Source organism: Rhinoraja longicauda, chromosome 6, assembly GCF_053455715.1.
Source record: "Rhinoraja longicauda isolate Sanriku21f chromosome 6, sRhiLon1.1, whole genome shotgun sequence".
Taxonomy (NCBI): domain Eukaryota; kingdom Metazoa; phylum Chordata; class Chondrichthyes; order Rajiformes; family Arhynchobatidae; genus Rhinoraja; species Rhinoraja longicauda.
Genome location: NC_135958.1, coordinates 43,313,741 through 43,331,827, shown reverse-complemented (window position 1 = coordinate 43,331,827; position 18,087 = coordinate 43,313,741). Strand labels below are relative to the sequence as shown.

The 18,087-nt window shown below is 48.9% G+C and overlaps 1 protein-coding gene across 1 annotated transcript; it reads left to right on the top strand.

The window, feature by feature from the left end:
- Positions 1-6,204: 6,204 nt before the first annotated feature.
- rad1 (RAD1 homolog (S. pombe)) lies at positions 6,205-17,340 on the top strand. The gene is made up of 5 exons (XM_078400889.1): positions 6,205-6,440; positions 11,649-11,757; positions 12,708-12,966; positions 14,927-15,025; positions 15,118-17,340. The coding sequence occupies exons 1-5, from the start codon at positions 6,246-6,248 to the stop codon at positions 15,299-15,301; spliced, it is 846 nt and encodes a 281-aa protein (XP_078257015.1). The 5' UTR covers positions 6,205-6,245; the 3' UTR covers positions 15,302-17,340.
- The last annotated feature ends 747 nt before the right edge of the window (positions 17,341-18,087 follow it).

The following is an 18,087-nucleotide window of genomic DNA, read 5'->3' as shown; positions in this document are numbered from 1 at the left end:
ATGCGCCAGCCCTTCTTGTCCCAGCTCCTGTTATGATAAACTGTGGGTGTTGATGTGTCGCTGGTGCATTTGCTTTGACAGAGAAAGAAATCAGAATAGTTGCTCAGAGAGAGAGGTAAATTAGCAAGAGAAGAAATAGTTAATAAAATTGAGATGTCAAGGCTTAGAAGACAACAAATGTGGTCACCCTTTTCAAAAAAGGCAGTAGGGCAAGAGGGTGAATAGAATAGCGCCCTTAGAAACCAAAGCTTACATCTCTGTGTGGGGCCGCAGGAGATGGGCAAGGCCCTCAATGAGCATTTATCCTCTGTGTTTACTGTGGAGAAAGATGTGAAGACTGGGGAACTTGGGATAGATAATAGAAGTGTTTTAGAGGACAGTCTATATTACAGTTGAGGAGGTACTGAAATAGGGTTGCCAACTGTCCCATATTAGCCGGGACATCCCGTACATTGGGCTAAATTATTCCGTACAGGACTGCCCTTGTCCCGTATTAGGCCCGGAGGGCGCTGTAGGCCTAGACACTGTAGGCCCGGACAGTATAGCCCTGGACAGTGTAAGCCTGGATAGTGTAAGCCTGGACAGTGTAAGCCTGGACAGTGTAGGCCCGGACACAGTAGGCCCAGGTGCCGATGTAGGCCTGAACAGTGTAGGCCCGGAGGCCCGGGCACCGCCTAATGGAGGTTGCATAGCAACCCGCCTCCCAACCCGGGCGGCCGCCATTGGTGGAGCAGGAGCACGTGGCCGCTGGCTGGGTGAGGTCATGTGGGGCGCGGGGCAGTGACGTCACCTTTTGTCCCTTATTTGGGAGTGAGAAAGTTGGCAACCCTCTACTGAAAGTCTTAAAGTGTATGATGGTGGATAAATTGCTGGGCCTGATCAGATATATTCGAGGACACTGTGGGAAGCTATCGAAGAAATTACTGGATCGCCCAGTGAACCATCGTCCCTCTCCTTGCCCGGCCGCAGAATCCGTACAAAGCCATGTTTAAAATGATTTGCAATACGTGAAAGTATACAGACAAAATGGAATTAGTACAAGAGTCAAAAAGGTTGAGAGACACTGTGGCTTGGACGATCATGGGTTTGCCCATCACTGTGGGGGTGGTGAGGGAATTCTCACACGCCATTGTGGTGGCAGTTACATTCCTCTGTCCGCCAACCCGCTGTGCGTGAGTGACATCGTCCACTCAGTCACCGCGAGATTCCAAACTCAGCGCCCGACAGCTTTCATCGCAATCTCGGGGGATATCAACCACGTGACTGTGGACACTACCCTACCCACTTTCACTCCGTTTGTTGGCTGTCCCACCAGAGATATGAAAACATTGTTATGCCAATGTTAAAGAGGCGTACAGCTCCATAGCCCTTCCGCCACTGGGAAGATCCGACCACAACCTGGTTCACCTCCTACCCAGGCTACCTGTGACCTCAAGGTCAGTGAGGAGGTGGCCACAGGAGGCCTGTGACGCTCTACAGGGCTGTTTGGAGGTCACCGACTGCGATGCACTCTATAGTCCCCATGGAGAGGACATTGATGGACACATGGACTGTGTTACCACCTAAATAAACTCCTATGTGGATAACGTTGTCCCTGAACAGACTGTACACTGTTTCCCCAACAACAAGCCCTGGGTCACCAGTGACATAAAGACCCTTCTCAACCAGAGGAAGAGGGCCTTCAGGAATGGTGACAGGTCGGGAGGAGGTGAAACGGGTGCAAGGGGGGGCACGTGAAGGCGAGACCGAGGACGACTACAGGGGGAAGCTGGAGCTGAAACTTCAGCAGAACAGCATGAGGGATGTGTGGGGCGGTCTGAAGAGCATTACAGACTACAAGAAGACCAGAGGCCTGGGGAGGGAAAGCAATCAGGACTGGGCCAACAAGCTAAACTTGTTTTTCAATAGATTTGATGCTGGGGCCTCTGCCCACCCTCGCCCCTGCTCCCCGACGCACTCTCCCCCTCAACCCCCTGGTCCACTTCCTCTGCCCACCCTCGCCCCTGCTCCCTGACGCACTCTCCCCCTCAACCCCCTGGTCCCCCCTGCTCCCCGACGCATTCTCCCCCTCAACCCCCTGGTCCCCCCTGCTCCCCGACGCACTCTCTCCCTCAATCCCCCTGGTCCACTTCCTCTGCCCACCCTCGCCCCTGCTCCCTGACGCACTCTCCCCCTCAACCCCCTGGTCCCCCCTGCTCCCCGACGCACGCTCCCCCTCAACCCCCTGGTCCACTTCCTCTGCCCTTTCTTTGCCGCACCTGACCATCAAGGTCCACGCGCTTGGTCCTCTGGAGAAGCACCCAATCCAGGTGAGCCCCAGGCTGCTGCAGGGCCTCCAGCCGTCACCTCCGTCCAGATCGCCCAGTGAACAGCCATCCCTCTCCTCGCCGGCCACCTTCAACCTTTGTGCCCCGGGGGTGCCTCCCCCAGCCGACCTTGAGGGTGTGGAAGGTAAGATCCCAGATCACTCTCTTCATTCAAGTCCTTAAGTCCCAGTAAGATGCTCAGAATTTTTTTCTCCACCCTTTCCGGCCTAATGATATGCTTCCTATATTTTATGGCCTCACCAATAGGGTTGCCAACTGTCGCATATTAGCCAGGACATCCTGTATTTTGGGCTAAATTGATTTGTCCCGTAAGGGATCGCCCTTGTCGCGTATTAGGTCCTGGGGGCTCTATAGGCCTGGACACCGCAGGCCCGGACACCACAGACGTAATGTGAGAAGCTTTTGCATGTGCTAACCAGTGGAAGGACAATATATAATTACAATTAAGCCATTCACAGCGCACAGATACATGAAAGGGGAATATAACGTTAAGTGCAAAATAAAGTCTGATTAAAGATAGTCTGAGGGTCACCAAAGAGGTCGATAGTAGTTCAGCACTGCTCTCTAATTGTGCTAGGATGGTTCAGTTGCATGATAACAGCTGGGAAGAAACTGTCCCTGAATCTGGAAGTGTGCGTTTCCACACTTCTATACCTGTTGCCCGATGGGAGATGGGAGAAGAGGAAGTGGCCAGGGTGTGACTCATCCTTGATTATGCTGTTGGCCTTGCCGAGATAGCGTGAAGTATAAATGAAGTCAGTAGAAGGGAGGTTGGTTTGTGTGATGGTCTGGGCTGCGTCCACAATTCGCTGCAATTTCATGCGATCTTGGATGGAGTTCTTCCCAAACCAAGCTGTGATGTATTTTGATAAAATGCTTTCCATGGTGCATCTGTAAAAGTTGGTGAGAGTTGTTGGGAACATGCTGAAGTGCTTTCTTTGTCATTGCTTCAATATGGGTGGTCCAGGAGAAGTTGTTGGTCATATTGACTCCTAGGAATTAGAGGTTTTCAACCATCTCTACTTTGGCACCGTTGATGCAAACTGGGGTGTGTGTAACCGCTTCCTGAAGTCAATCACAATCTTCTTTGTCTTGCTGACTTTGAGAGAAAAGTTGTTGTCTCGACACCAGGACATGAGGTTCTCGATCTCCTTCCTATTCTCTGTCTCATCATTATTTGATATCCGGCCCACAATGGTGGTGTCGTCTGCGAATTTGAAAATTGAATTAGATTTGTACATGGCTGCACAGTCGTGGGTGTACAAGGAGTATAGAAGGGGGCTGAGAACGCATCCTGGCGAAGCCCCCGTGGTGAAGATTATCGTGGAGAATGATTTATCCCTTGTCCTAGCGATATGGCACTGACCAACGAGCTTAACACCTTCTTTGCCCGCTTTGAAACTGGCAAAACCACCTTGAGTGAAAGAACCCCAGCCGAGGCGGTGGGACAGGTCTTGCAACTGAACACACAGGAGGTACAACGCGCTCTGCAAAGGGTCAACCCATGCAAGGCTGCAGGACCGGATGGAGTTCAAGGAAGGGTACTGAAGGACTGTGCTGAACAGCTGGCTGAGGTATTCACCAGGATCTTTAACCTGTCATTATCTCTAGCTACGGTCCCCAAGTGCCTGAAGTCGGCTATCATAGTTCCGGTGCCGAAAAAAGCAAAGATCTCCAACCTGAACGACTACCGCCCGGTTGCCCTAACGCCGATAGTCATGAAGTGCTTTGAGAGGCTGGTCCTCTCACACATCAAATCCAGCATCCCTGACTCACTGGACCTACATCAATTTGCATACAGGGCAAATAGATCCACAGAGGACGCCATCTCTCTGGCTCTTCACACTGTCCTGACTCACCTAGAGAGACAGGGCACGTACGTGAGGATGCTATTCATAGACTATAGCTCCGCCTTCAACACGGTCATCCCCACCAAGCTCATCACCAAACTCCACCAGCTAGGCCTCAGCTCGTCATTATGTGACTGGATCCTGGACTTCCTGCTGGAACGACCGCAGGCAGTGAGAATGGGCCCGCACCTGTCCTCCACTATCACCCTGAGTACCGGCACACCACAGGGCTGTGTTCTGAGCCCCATGCTCTACTCCCTCTTCACACACGACTGTGTTCCTGCATTCGACACCAACACCATTGTCAAGTTTGCAGACGACACAACGGTGATCGGGCTTATCACCAACGGGGATGAAACAAACTATAGAGCGGAGGTGCAGAACCTGGCGGACTGGTGCTCGGATAACAACCTGTCCCTAAATACCACCAAGACCAAGGAGCTGATCATCAACTTCCGTAGGTCACATAACGGGGAATATGCCCCAATCTCTATCAACGGGGACAGTGTGGAGAGAGTGTCCAGCTTCAAGTTTCTGGGCACTCACATTTCGGAGGACCTAACATGGTCCAATAACACTGCTGCGCTGGTCAAGAAGGCACAACAAAGACTGTTCTACTTAAGAACACTGAAAAAGTCTGGTCTACCCCAACAGCTGCTGACGACCTTCTACCGCTGCACCTTAGAGAGCATCCTAACGCATAACTGTGTGGTACCTCAGCTGCACGGAGGCAGAAAGGAAAGCTCTACAGCGGGTAGTCCATAGAGCTCAGAGGGCCATCGGAGCACAGCTACCAGACTTGGAGGGCATCTACAACACACGATGCCTCAGAAAAGCCACCAGCATCCACAAAGACTCTTCACACCCCTGCAATAGTCTGTTCGAACTCCTTCCATCGGGCAGACGATACAAGGCCTTCTACGCCCGCACCTCCAGACTCAGGAACAGCTTCATCCCCAGGGCCATAGCTGCTATGAACCGGTCCTGCTGAGCCGGATGGCCACAACGCATAGATCAACTTGCACTTTACCCTGTCTAAAAAACTGTTACAATTGTTTCGTTTCGTTGGGTTGCTGCTGTCTAAATTACCTAAATTATTGCATCGTATGGGAGGCGCATTCCCAATCTCGTTGTACCCCTGGGTACAATGACAATAAAGATATATTGTATTGTATTGTATTGTGTATCTGATTGGGGTCTGTTGGTCAGGAAGTTGAGAAGTCGAGGTCTTCTGGTCTGTAGATTTCGAAAGGGCATCCAAATATATATTAGTGGAAATGCTTGATACCAAACATCACAGTAAGGGCTTCTTGGTCAAGCTGAGAGTAATTTGTCTCCACCAAAGACATTGTTCTTGACACAGAAGCAACAGGCATCTCTGTTCCGCAAGGCTTTCGATGTAGAATGGCCCCAATGCCGATAACTACAGGCTTCTTTGGATCGTGACGCACCAGAATGGGCGGCAACCTAGCGCTGATTTTATTTGTTCAAATGCCGTCGGCTCAGCTCTTGACCATGCCCAACATTGGCCCTTCTGCAGTAGACGGTGTAAAGGCTTTAACACGGCAGTCGACTCATTTATGAACCTGTTGTCATAGAGTCAAACATCGTGGAAACAGGCCCTTCAGCCCAACTTGCCCACACCATTCTCTGGCTTGTCCTTGCAGCCTTTCTTAAATAAAGGCTGAGAGACATTGTGGTGTGGACAATCAGTGGTCAGTCCGTCACTGTGGGGTGGTGAGTGGTTTGGCCATCACTTTGGGGGTGCTCAGTCCATCGCTGTGGGGTGGCGAGTGGGTCAGTGGTCAGTCCGTCACTGTGGGGTGGCGAGTGGGTCAGTGGTCAGTCCGTCACTGTGGGGTGGCGAGTGGTTTGGCCGTCACTGTGCTGGGATGAGCGGCATCTTGTGGGTCCGCCGGGCCGGAACCTTTGTCTCGGGGGGAGGGTTCCGCGGACGAGGATGGGGGTTGGGGGCGGGTCCGGGTGGCGGGACCGGATCCGGGGCTGGGGCCGGGGTTGGGGGTTGGGGGCCGCGGACGGGGTTGAGGTTGGGGACGGGGACGGCGCCATGCTGCGCTCCCCGCCTGTCCCGGGCGACGACGAGCGCTATGTTTTTGTCGCCACTCTGGACAACGCGCGGAACCTCTCCAACCTGCTCAAGGCCATTCACTTCCGAGACCAGGTCACCTTCTTCGCCTCGGCCAATGGCATCCGCATGACGGCCGAGGCGGCAAAGAGTGTCCAGGGCAACGCGTTCATCCAGGTACCGCGGGGGGAGAGATGTGGAGAGGGAGGGGGAGTAGAGGGAGAGGGATGGGGAGATGAGGGGGGGGAAGGGGGAGATGTGGAGGGGAGAGGGAGGGGTGGAGAGGGGGCTGTTGCAGGAAGAGTGAGCAGAAGAGGTGGAGGTGATGGGAGAAGGAGAAAGCATGGAGGAGTGAGGAGGGAGATGTAGGAACAATGCGAGGACCAGTTTACAGAGTACTCAGGTGCAGTGAAAAGCTTTTGTTGTGTACTAACCAGTCAGCGGAAAGACTATACATGATTACAATCGAGCCATCCGCAGTGTACAGATACATAATAAAGAGAAATCCATTCAGTGCAAAATAAAGTCCAATTAAAGATAATCTGAAGGTCTCTGGTGAGGTACATAGTAGCTCTGGACTGCTCTCTCGTTAGTGATAGGATGGTTAGGTTGCCTGAAAACAGCTGGGAAGAAACTCCCTGAATCTGGAGGTGTGCGTTTTCACACTCCTGTAGCTCTTGCCTGATGGGAGAAGAGGGAGTGGTCCTTGGTTATGCTGCTGGCCTTGCCGTGGCAGCATGAGGTGTAGATGGAGTCAACGGGAGGGAGGTTGGTTTGTGTGATGATCTGGGCTGCGTGCTTGGATGGAGCTGTCCCCAAACCATGATTTGATGCATCCTGATAAAATGCTTTGTAAGGCACATCTGCAGAAGTTGGTGGGAGTTTTGGGGAAATTCCGAACGTTCGAAACATTCTGACGGAGTAGAGGAGTTGGTGTGTTTTCAGTGCTTCAATATGGGTGGTCCAGGACAAGTTGTTGGTGATATTTACTCTGAGGAATTTGAAGCTTTCAACTACTTCAGTGCCATCAATGCACACATGTACCATATGTGTACGTATGTGTACTGCTCTGCTTCCTGAAGTCAATCACTATCTCCTCTGTCTTGCTGACCTTGAGAGAAAGGTTGTTGTCTTGACACCAGGACTCGAGGTTCTCAATCTCCTTCCTGTACTCTGTCTCCTCGTTATTTGATATCCGGCCCACAATGCTGGTGTCGTTTGCGAATTTGTAAAATTAATTAGATTTGTTCATGGCTGCACAGTCATGGGTGTACAAGGAGTAAAGAAGGGGGCTGAGAACGCATCCTTGCGGAGCCCCCATGGTGAGGATTATCGCAGAGGATGATTTGTCCCCTATCCTCACTGATTGGGGTCTATTGGATAAGAAGTCGAGGATCCTTTTGCAGAGATGAGTGCTGACCCCAGGTCCTGCAAGTTTGGTGATGGGAAGGGAGGAGGAGGAGGTGGGAGATGGAAGAAGGGAGGAGGATGAGGAGGTTTACTCTCGCATACCAAAGCCAGGCATGTTGGCCATAGTCATACAGCACACAAACAGGCCCTTCAATCCACGCCGACCAAGATGCCCATCTACGCAAGTCCCAATTGGCCCATATCCCTCTAAACAGAGAGCAGTGCTGAACTACTATCTACCTCTTCGATGACCCTCGGACTATCCTTGCACCTTGCACTTGCACGGCTTTACCTTGCACTAAACGTTATTCCCTTATCATGTATCTATACACTGTAAATGGACTGATTGTAATCATGTACTGATGCTCCTCGACTCACGATATTTCAACTTTTCGATGGTGCAAAAGAGATACACATTCGGCACGGTAGAGTTGCTGCCTTACAGCGAATGCAGCACCGGAGACCCGGGTTCGATCCCGACTACGGGTGCTGTCTGTACGGAGTTTGTGCGTTCTCCCTGTGATCTGCGTGGGTTTTTTCCGAAATCTTCGGTTTCCTCCCACATTCCAAAGACATACAGGTTTGCAGGTTAATTGGCTTGGTAAATGTAAAAATTGTCCCTAGTGCCTATAGGATAGTGTTAATGTGCGGGGATCGCTGGTCGGCGCGGACCCGGTGGGCCGAAGGGCCTGTTTCCGCGCTGTATCTCTAAACTAAAAACTAAATGGGCCAGTGTAACTAACAGCAGTGGTGGGAAAGCATCTGGGCAGGATTGTGTGTGACAGTATATACCTAATTATGGATACACCATGGCTTTGTGCATGAGACATTGTATCTCACAGATTTGATTGAGTTTATTGAAGTGGCGAACAGAACATCGAACAGACCAGTACAAGACCAGCCCCCTCGGCCCACAATGCCTGTGCTGAACATGATGCTACACCAAATCTTATCTGCCTACACATAATCCGAATCCTTTCATTCCTTGCATATCCATATGTGCGGGGATCGCTGGTCGGCGTGGACCCGGTGGGCCGAAAGGGCCTGTTTCCGCGCTGTACCTCTAAACTAAACTAAACATCCGGTAGAAACTGTAGGTTAGGTGGCTATGATGTTTGGTAGGTTAGGTGGCTATGATGTTTGGTAGGTTAGGTGGCTGTGATGTTTGGTAGGTTAGGTGTGTTAAATGCATTTTCGACTTATAATATTTTCGATTTACCATGGGTTTATCTGAACGTAACCCCATTGTAAGTCGAGGAGCATCTGTGTTGTCTTTCTGCTGACTGGTTAGCATGCAACCAAACCTTTTCATTGTACCTTGGTGCACGTGACAATAAACTGAACTGAACTATCCATGGATCTCTCCCGTGTCTTTTAAATGCTGTATAGTGCCTACTTCAACTACCTCCTCAGGCAGCTCGTTCCAGATATTCACCACCCTCTGAGTGGAAAAACTTGCCTCTCACACATTCTATTAAATCTTGCCCCTCTCATCTTAAACCTATGTCCACTGCTTCTTGATTTCCCTACCTAAAGACGCTGTGCATTCACCCAATCCCCCACATGATTTTATACAGCTCCATAAGACCACACCTCAGCCTCCTGCATTCCAAGGAATAAAGTCCTAGCCTGCCCATCCTCACCCTGTCGCTCAGCCTTCGAGTCAATAGACAATAGGTGCAGGAGTAGGCCATTCAGCCCTTCGAGCCAGCACCGCCATTCAATGCGATCATGGCTGATCACTCTCAATCAGTACCCCGTTCCTGCCTTCTCCCCATACCCCCTCACTCCGCTATCCTTAAGAGCTCTATCCAGCTCTCTCTTGAAAGCATCCAACGAACTGGCCTCCACTGCCTTCTGAGGCAGAGAATTCCACACCTTCACCACTCTCTGACTGAAAAAGTTCTTCCTCATCTCCGTTCTAAATGGCCTACCCCTTATTCTTAAACTGTGGCCCCTTGTTCTGGACTCCCCCAACATTGGGAACATGTTTCCTGCCTCTAATGTGTCCAATCCCCTAATTATCTTATATGTTTCAATAAGATCCCCCCTCATCCTTCTAAATTCCAGTGTATACAAGTCTAATTGCTCCAGCCTTTCAACATACGACAGTCCCGCCATTCCGGGAATTAACCTAGTGAACCTACGCTGCACGCCCTCAATAGCAAGTCGAGGAGCATCAGTACATGATTACAATCAATCCATTAATCTATTGCTCATAAGGGTGTGTCTGGTAGCTGAAACTTACAATCCCACACTCCAAAGACGTACAGGTATGTAGGTTAATTGGCTGGGTAAATGTAAATGTAAAAATTGTCCCTAGTGGGTGTAGGATAGTGTTAATGTACGGGGATCACTGGGCGGCACGGACTTGGAGGGCCGAAAAGGCCTGTTTCCGGCTGTAGATATATGATATGATGATGATCTCTGGAAACCACAGAAATAATAAAATGGTAGAATGAATGCACAGGATGAGCCTGAACCTTGGGTCCTGAATAGCTGATGTTTGCAAAATTGCACCAGGGTGGATGTAACAATGTGATTCCTAAGTTACTCCAGCCTGCAGTTCCTTGTTTTTGCATATACAGTAAACCCTGAATTTTACGGGCCTTTTATAATGGATTTTGGTTTTAGCAGTCAGACCTGCCGATGCCACCCACACTCACATGACCTCCCGAGGCTCTCACAGCCTCTGCTTTCAATGTCACCCCTGGCTTGTAAGGTGCACCAGCGAGCCCTTCTTCACCCGTCGAACGGTGTGGTTGTTGCGGCTCACGTTGTAGCCCCCGGGGACCGCTCTCCCTTCAGGCCGCCACCATCAACAGGATGAGCTCGGTCACCATGGGGCTTCTCCCCTCTCACCTGCTGATGCATCTTGTTGGCCGTCTTTGTCTCCTCCACCTCCCCATCACCACCACTGCTGCCTTTTTCTTCCCTGGAATCACTGACATACTCCACCTTGGAAGATGTCGGTGACTGTGAGGAAAAACAAGGAGGTGGAGAAGGAGCGGGCGGCAGGGCAGAGAGACGGGCCAAGTGAGTGGGGAGGCAGCCCCAGGGTGACCCAGTGCGTCTGTCGGTGGCCGGCAGCCTGACGCAAGCGCTGTCCCCAGGGGCTACAGCGAGAGCCACAACAATAGCCGGCACGGAGCCGCAGCAGTAGAGTTGCTGTCTTACAGCAAATGCAGCGCCGGAGACCCGGGTTCCATCCCGACTATGGGTCTGTACGGAGTTTGTACGTTCTACCCGTGACCTGTGTGCGTTTTCTCCAAGATCTTCGGTTTCCTCCCACACTCCAAAGACGTACAGGTTTGTAGGTTAATTGGCTTGGTAAATGTAAAAATTGTCCCTAGTGTGTTGTGTGTATAGGATAGTGTTAAAGTGCGGGGATCGTTGGTCGGCGTGGACCCGGTGGGCCCAAGGGCCTGTTTCCACGCTGTATCTCTAAACTAAACAGCCGTGTGAACCGGTGAAGGGCTCGCTGATGCACAGCAGCAGCATCCGTGCCTAGTTTTAAGGTGAAACGTTACAAATTGCTGGAGTAAAGCGGACTGAATCTGTCTGAAGAAGGGTCTAGATGTCACCTATCCATGTTTTCCAGCGAAGCTGCCTAATCTGCTGAGTTACTCCAGCACTTTATGTCCTTTTGTGTATTAACCAGCATTTCCAGTACATTCAATGATAATACCGTAGTCGGTTATAGCAGACAATCGGCAATAACAGACACCATTCGTCCCTGATGGGCGGTTATAACGAGGGGTCACTGCACACCTCATCCCTCACAATCCTCTCCAGTAACATGCTCACCATTGGTGTTAACCTCACTCATTGTTCCCAAGCTTTTCCTAGCGCTCCTATTAAATAGGTCAGTTAATTGGCCATCGCAAATCTCTCCATGGTCATGTGAGTGGTGAAGTTAGTGTCAATGATTGCTTTATGGTCAACTAATTTTTTTCAAATATTTATTATTTTCAGGCCAGTATCTTTCAGGAGTTTCGAATTGAAGAGGATTCTGTAATCTTTCTCATAAACTTAACAGTTCTTTTAGATTGTCTGACAATATTCAGTGCAAGTTCTCTGCCAGGTAAATAATCACTATTTTCGCTATTCAGCCTTTGATTCTAATATTTTATTTCAGTAGATCGTAACTGACTTGTATCTCAACCTACTTTAGTTTTGTATGTTTTAATACTCTTACTCAGTAGAAGTTTCCAGATTTCTACTGCTATTTGCTTTCTCCACATCCTCTCTGCAATTTAAAATGTTCCCAGTTCTGACTCTTTTGTGAAGATGCTTCCTGACCACCGCAGATGCTCCAGCATTTTGTGCTTTTATTTCAGACTTGCGGCACCTGAAATTCTTTTGATTTTCAAGTACAGGTCCACCACCGTTTTAAAAAATCTAAATTTTTGTTGCACCTTGGTCCCAGATCCTTGCCGTATTTTGCTGGACCGACAGAGGTCATGAACTTTGGAGCCTGCAGAGTTGGCTGTGGAAGTTGGCCATGGGAATGGATCTGCCAGCCCTGGCTAGGCCTTAGTTCCAGAGCTCTGGCCACAGCCGGCAAATTCGACCCGCCGATTGGAGCATGAGGTGGAGATTGGCCGCCTCACCCGGCCTAGACGGCACATTTTCCAGGGCATTTCTGGGGGGGGGGGGTTCACGTGTGCTCTCATAATTTTGTATGGATTACTGAGGGGCTGGACCACTGGTTGCTGGAAAATTGGTAGTGGACCTGCAGTTTTGGTAGACCCGTCTGAGTTGAATGATCAGCCATGATCATATTGAATGGTGGTGCAGGCTCGAAGGGCCGAATGGCCTACTCCTGCACCTATTTTCTATGTTTCTATAAGATGTGACCTGAAATGTCACCTATTTTTTCCAGAGATGCTGCCTGACCCGCTGAGTTACTCCAGCATTCTGTGTCTGTAGTTTTGTCTGTGGCTCTGTACTTAAGCAGTGAAGACTGATCTTCTGTCCACTTGCAGAATGTTGTGATGCAGCTGAGGCTGACGTTTGATTTCCCTTCCCTAGGGGTGACGACAGCCCTGCGAATGTGCTACCGTGGGTACGGCTACCCCCTCACCCTGTTCCTTGAGGAGAGTGGCGTGGTCACTGTCTGCAAGATTCAGACTCAAGAGCCAGAGGAAACTCTCGATTTTGATTTTTGCAGTACAAATGTTGTAAATAAAATTATTTTACAATCAGAGAGCCTGCGGGAGACATTTGCTGAACTTGATATGAGCAGTGATGTGCTGCAGATCACCATGTCACCAGAGAAACCGTATTTCAGGTACTGGAACACACCAGAATGTGACATTACAATAAGAGATAATGAGGCTGTTCACAGCAGACTCCAGCACTCTCTGTGTTCGCCCTCGGCCACCACATTGCCCACCTCAGTTAATGTGTCTGAGCTTTGTTACTGATGCTTTGTTCCTCCTGGATGTGGGTGAACTGTAAATGTGTGGGTGTGATCAGCACAGCATGATAAATGGTGCCTTTACATCAATCTTATAGATTCTAGAATGAATCATGTTTAATTTGGTTTCCAGGGCCATCAAGCAAACCCATTCCCTCGTGCTCAGCTGGGATGTGCCAGAATCACTCCGGTCCAGACCTTCGTCCCCTGAGCACAGGACAGTGGACTTCCAGAGGCGGGTTCAGAGTGACTGCCCTTATCAAATAAACCCGTGTGCTCACCAAGTGTGGCATCAAGGAGTCTTGATGCTGACATCAGTGGCAATCAGGAGGACGTCTCCTTGGGCTGAGAAGAAGTTTACAACTATCACAGCGGCCTAGCCCCAGGGCCTTGTTGCAGAAACCCCTGCATTTCAGGAATTGAGGGTGCCCATGTGTATTCTACGCCCATTCATGTGTAGATGTAAAGTTTCTGCCATATATGTTCTGCCATAGATCATCTCGAGTAATAGCGTACTTACCTTTAGCACACATCAATGCATGTTAAATTAATCTTGCGTACCTCCATCTTGGGGTTAGTGTGTGAGAGAAGAGGTGGGGCACTGAACATTGACTGGAAACTGAACCACACCAGTGACATAAATACTGTGCTGCTTGTGAAGTTCAGAATGGGAGCACCCTGCAATGAAACATTCACCTCCTGACGCCCAAATCTCCCTCCTCTTCCCTCATTTACAAGACTAAGACAGTTAAAGAGTACTTGCCACTTGCCTTGCAGTTCCAACTTACTCCTCAATGACGTCCACTTGACAGATACTCTAAGCTTCACCACTAACCTCCATGTCTCTGTGTCTGACAGCCTTTAGCTGCAGTAGGCACTTCCCACAAAATGTGCTGCAGTCCATTCGACAGCTCCTGCCAACTGATGCACCATCAGTCCATTCGACGGCTCCTGCCAACTGATGCACCATCAGTTCATGAGAAAATGTAATCTATGTTCAATATAGTCTGAACTTTCACTACCTCGTACATTCAAAACTTTCTCCTTCATTGAAGCACTTAATTTTGGAGTGGTAGTGTTGTGATAAATAATATTTCAGTCTGGTAACTTACTTTGATTTACATATTTTGCACCTGATATTCCTTTGTCCTTTCCAATAACTTTACTAAATCCAAATCCAACGGAAATTCGGCCACGACCTTCGAATGTTCATCAAATCATGCACAAACAGAGCCTTTGAGACAATATCCATGCCAACCATCAAATATTTCTCCAACCCCATTACTCGCACTTGGTCCATAGCCTTCTGTGCTGTGGTGATCCGAGTGTACGTTCAGATACTTGAATGTTATGAGAGTCTCCACCTTTACTACCTTCTGCCTTTACTACCTTTTTCATTTACCCAGATTATGTACAATGACCATGCGGCCCCAACAAAGCCACTTTGATTACCCATCTCTCCACTCCACTGGCTGCAGTGTGCAGTCTACCAAGGGCTCTGCAGTTACTTCCCACCAAGGACGAGAGCGGCAATGTGAGAATTACTCTGCGTAGCTTCCCTGACAGACCTCACAACCATCCAGTCATGGCAGTATTTCACAAGAACCTGGAGTCTTTCCAACATTCAGAGAGATTCTGACTGACCTTTTACTTAAGCGCCACTTTCCTGCATTAAATCCTTGATTCCCTTCATGTTCATTATTCGCTGCTGTTTTTTTTCTCTTCCAATGACAAAGTAGTTGCCCACATTGTTTGTTTCTTGTGGGCTTCCGATTCCAGTCTACGTTTCTGCTCGTTTGTTAACCGTAAATAATCAACATTTCTGTTTCAGATTATCTACTTATGGTGATGCTGGAAGCACGCACTGTGATTATCCAAAGGACTCTGACATGATTGAGGCATTCCATTGCAACCAGACCCAGTGCAATAGGTACGCACATTGACTGGATTCTTGACATTTTGGTTGGCATGAAGTAAAATTATAGAAGTGATCCAAAAGTAATCATCTTCTCTTCTGAACAGGTACAAAATCTCACTACTGAAGCCGTCCACTAAAGCCTTGGCGCTCTCCTCCAAAGTTTCGCTTCGCACAGACAATCGGGGATTTCTTTCCTTACAATACATGATCCGCAATGAAGACGGGCAGATCTGCTTTGTCGAATATTATTGTTGCCCTGATGAAGAGATGGAGGGGCTAGACTCATAATGACCAGTCACTCATCAAAAAGTGGATCAAAAATTCCACCTAATGGTTTTGTGGAGACTGTCCTGTCAGACTATAAGCCTTGTCTGGGTGAATTAGATCCTGCAGTATTTCCCGATTTCACTCAGTAGTTTTAGGCTGATAGCAGCCAATCTGTGTAAAGCTGCTTCACCTTTTCACAAGAGATCCACTTTCGTTTGTCATGTAAATCTGTCCGACGCTGCTGAAATATGAAGACGTTACTGTGGGTGCTGAATAGCAGCCGTGGAAAATGGCAGGGCCAAATTTAAAATCTGCTGTGAGGCGGCTTGGGCAGGTGGCAAGCCTGTGTAACTTGGCAGAGACAGTGAGGAGGGCAGAGCATCGGGTTGAGCAGGAAGGCAGGCAGAGCGGGTAGAGGTCAGGGCGGCACAGTGACGCAGCGGTAGAGCTGCCTTACAGTGAATGCAGCGCCGGAGACCCGGGTTTGATCCTGACTGGGTGCTGTCTGTGTGGAGTTTGTACATTCTCCCTGTGGGTTTTCTACGGGATCTTCGGTTTCCTCCAACACTCCAAAGACGTACAGGTATGTAGGTTAATTGGCTTGGTAACTGTAGAAATTGTCCCTAGTGGGTGTAGGATAGTGTTAATGTGTGGGGATCGCTGGTCAGCACGGACCCGGTGGGACAGAAGGGCCTGTTTCTGCGTTGTATCTCTAAAAAGATGGGCGAGTGAGGAGTGAAAGTCGGGCATTGGGATCTGCTGACGGAGTTTATCAGGGGTTAAGACCACGGGCCGTGAACCCACCAACCAGCCAGCAGAGAATGCAAAGGCCTCATGTCCTCATCACATTGGCCAATTTTATTTTATGATAGCGATTTGGAATAATTCATTTCAGAATAACTGGGAATATGATATCATTTAATTCATGAGAATCTTAACTTACAGCTAACCTAACAAATGGCAAGCTCTTACAAATATCTTGAAATCATTTACACAAGATTGGGAGAAATTTGACAACTAATTTGATTCTCATACTAGATAGACCGGTGGGCCGAAGGGGTTGTTTCCACATTATATCTTTTCACTAAACTGTCAGGTGGTGCAGATTTTGGGCAACATTTTATAAATTAATCTGACTGAGGTGGCAAAAGAATCCTTTGGTGTTTGGGGATTCCTGTGAGTACCAGGACTTAAACCTCTTCTAAAGATAGACACAAAGTGCTGGAGTAACTCAGTGGGTCAGGCAGCAAAACAACTCTGGAGAAAAAGATTGGGTGATTATTGTGGCTTGGGACCCTTCTTCAGATGCATTAGGGTCTTCTGTTTAAACTCCTTCTGTTGCAAGCCAATGGGTCACCTCTGCTTTGCCTCTTACTCATTATCCTGGTGCAGGAAATCAAATAAAACACGATTGCTGAGATTTCTCCTCTGTTTGCTCGGTTTGCTCATGTGCTTCCAGATCTTTGTTTAGTTCAATCAGCTCGCTTTGGTGCTCGCTGTTTCCTCCGACCAGGGAAACAACAATCTTGCTGCTTCACTCTTGCAGCATCATTGGGTAAAGAGGTCTAACAAGTTGAGGAATGTGTTTAAAGGTTGTGCTGGCAAATTGATGAAATCAACAATTTTGCAGGGTTGGTTGAAAGCAGTTCCAATGAAGAGTGGCCATGTGGAGAGTGTCCATCTTGTAACAAACACCCTACCAGTTGGAATGTGCAGGAAGGAACTGCAGATGCTGGTTTACACCGACGATAGACACAAGATGCTGGAATAACTGTGACAGGCAGCATCTCTGGAGAGAAGGAATGGGTGTTCCATTTTGCATGACCTATTCCTTCTCAGCCTGTCCCGCTGAGTTCCTCCAGCATTTTGTGCTAGTTGGAGTTAAAGCAATCAGAAAGAGGCATGATTTTCCAATAGTGTCACCAGCCAATAGAAAGGTAAGGGAGATAACATCTGATCAAAGGGAAAGTTTAATTAATAGTTCATCCATAGTTTTTGTTTTTCTGTACTATGCTTCACTCATATTATGTAAACTCTGTGCCTGAATAAAAGTTTTAAAATACTACCACAGGGCTCGGGGAATCATTGTGTATATTCACTGATCTAACAGATAACAACTTGTTAGGGTTGCCAACTTCCTCACTCCCACATAAGGGACAAAGGGTGACGTCACCCAGCCAGCAGCCACGTGCTCCCACTCCACCAATGGCGGCTGCTGGCTGGGTGAGGTCAAGTGGGGGGCGCCATTGACGTCACCCTTTGTCCTGTATTTGGGAGTGAGGAAGTTGGCAACCCTACTAATACAAGGGCGGTCCCCGTACGGGACAAACCAATTTAGCCCAAAATACGGGATGTCCCGGCTAATACGGGACAGTTGGTGACCCTACTTGCACTTGCCTGCATTCTCCCTGCATATATGTTCTTGTATTAACTGGCCAATTGGAGAATGATTGTACACTCCAAATAAAGTGATTATCCCTTATTTATTTCTCAGCTCCAGGAATATCGTCTCACTGAAGTCGAACTGGGCTATCCTAACCTGGTTGGCTGCAAATGACTAGTGGTCTTCCGCAGGGTTCAGTGCTGGGGCTGCAAACTTTCATGCTTATATAGCAATGATTTGGATGAGGGAATTGAAGGTTTTGTGGCCAAGTTTGAGGATGGTACCTGTAGTTGGAAAGTTACTAGAGAGTATTGGGAGGTCATGTAGTGGTATAAGATGTTGGTGAGGCCGCATTTAGAGTGTTGTGTTCAGTTCTGGGCACCGTGTTATAGGAAAGTTGTCAGGCTTGAAAGTGTACAGAGAG

What these genes read in the sequence shown, in the direction of transcription:
- rad1 (XM_078400889.1), top strand. Translation starts at nt 6,246, where the DNA reads ATGCTGCGCTCCCCGCCTGTCCCGGGCGACGACGAGCGCTATGTTTTT. An exon ending in AGGGCAACGCGTTCATCCAG is followed by an intron (nt 6,441 to 11,648) that starts GTACCGCGGGGG and finishes TATTATTTTCAG; the next exon opens with GCCAGTATCTTTCAGGAGTT. An exon ending in AACCAGACCCAGTGCAATAG is followed by an intron (nt 15,026 to 15,117) that starts GTACGCACATTG and finishes TCTTCTGAACAG; the next exon opens with GTACAAAATCTCACTACTGA.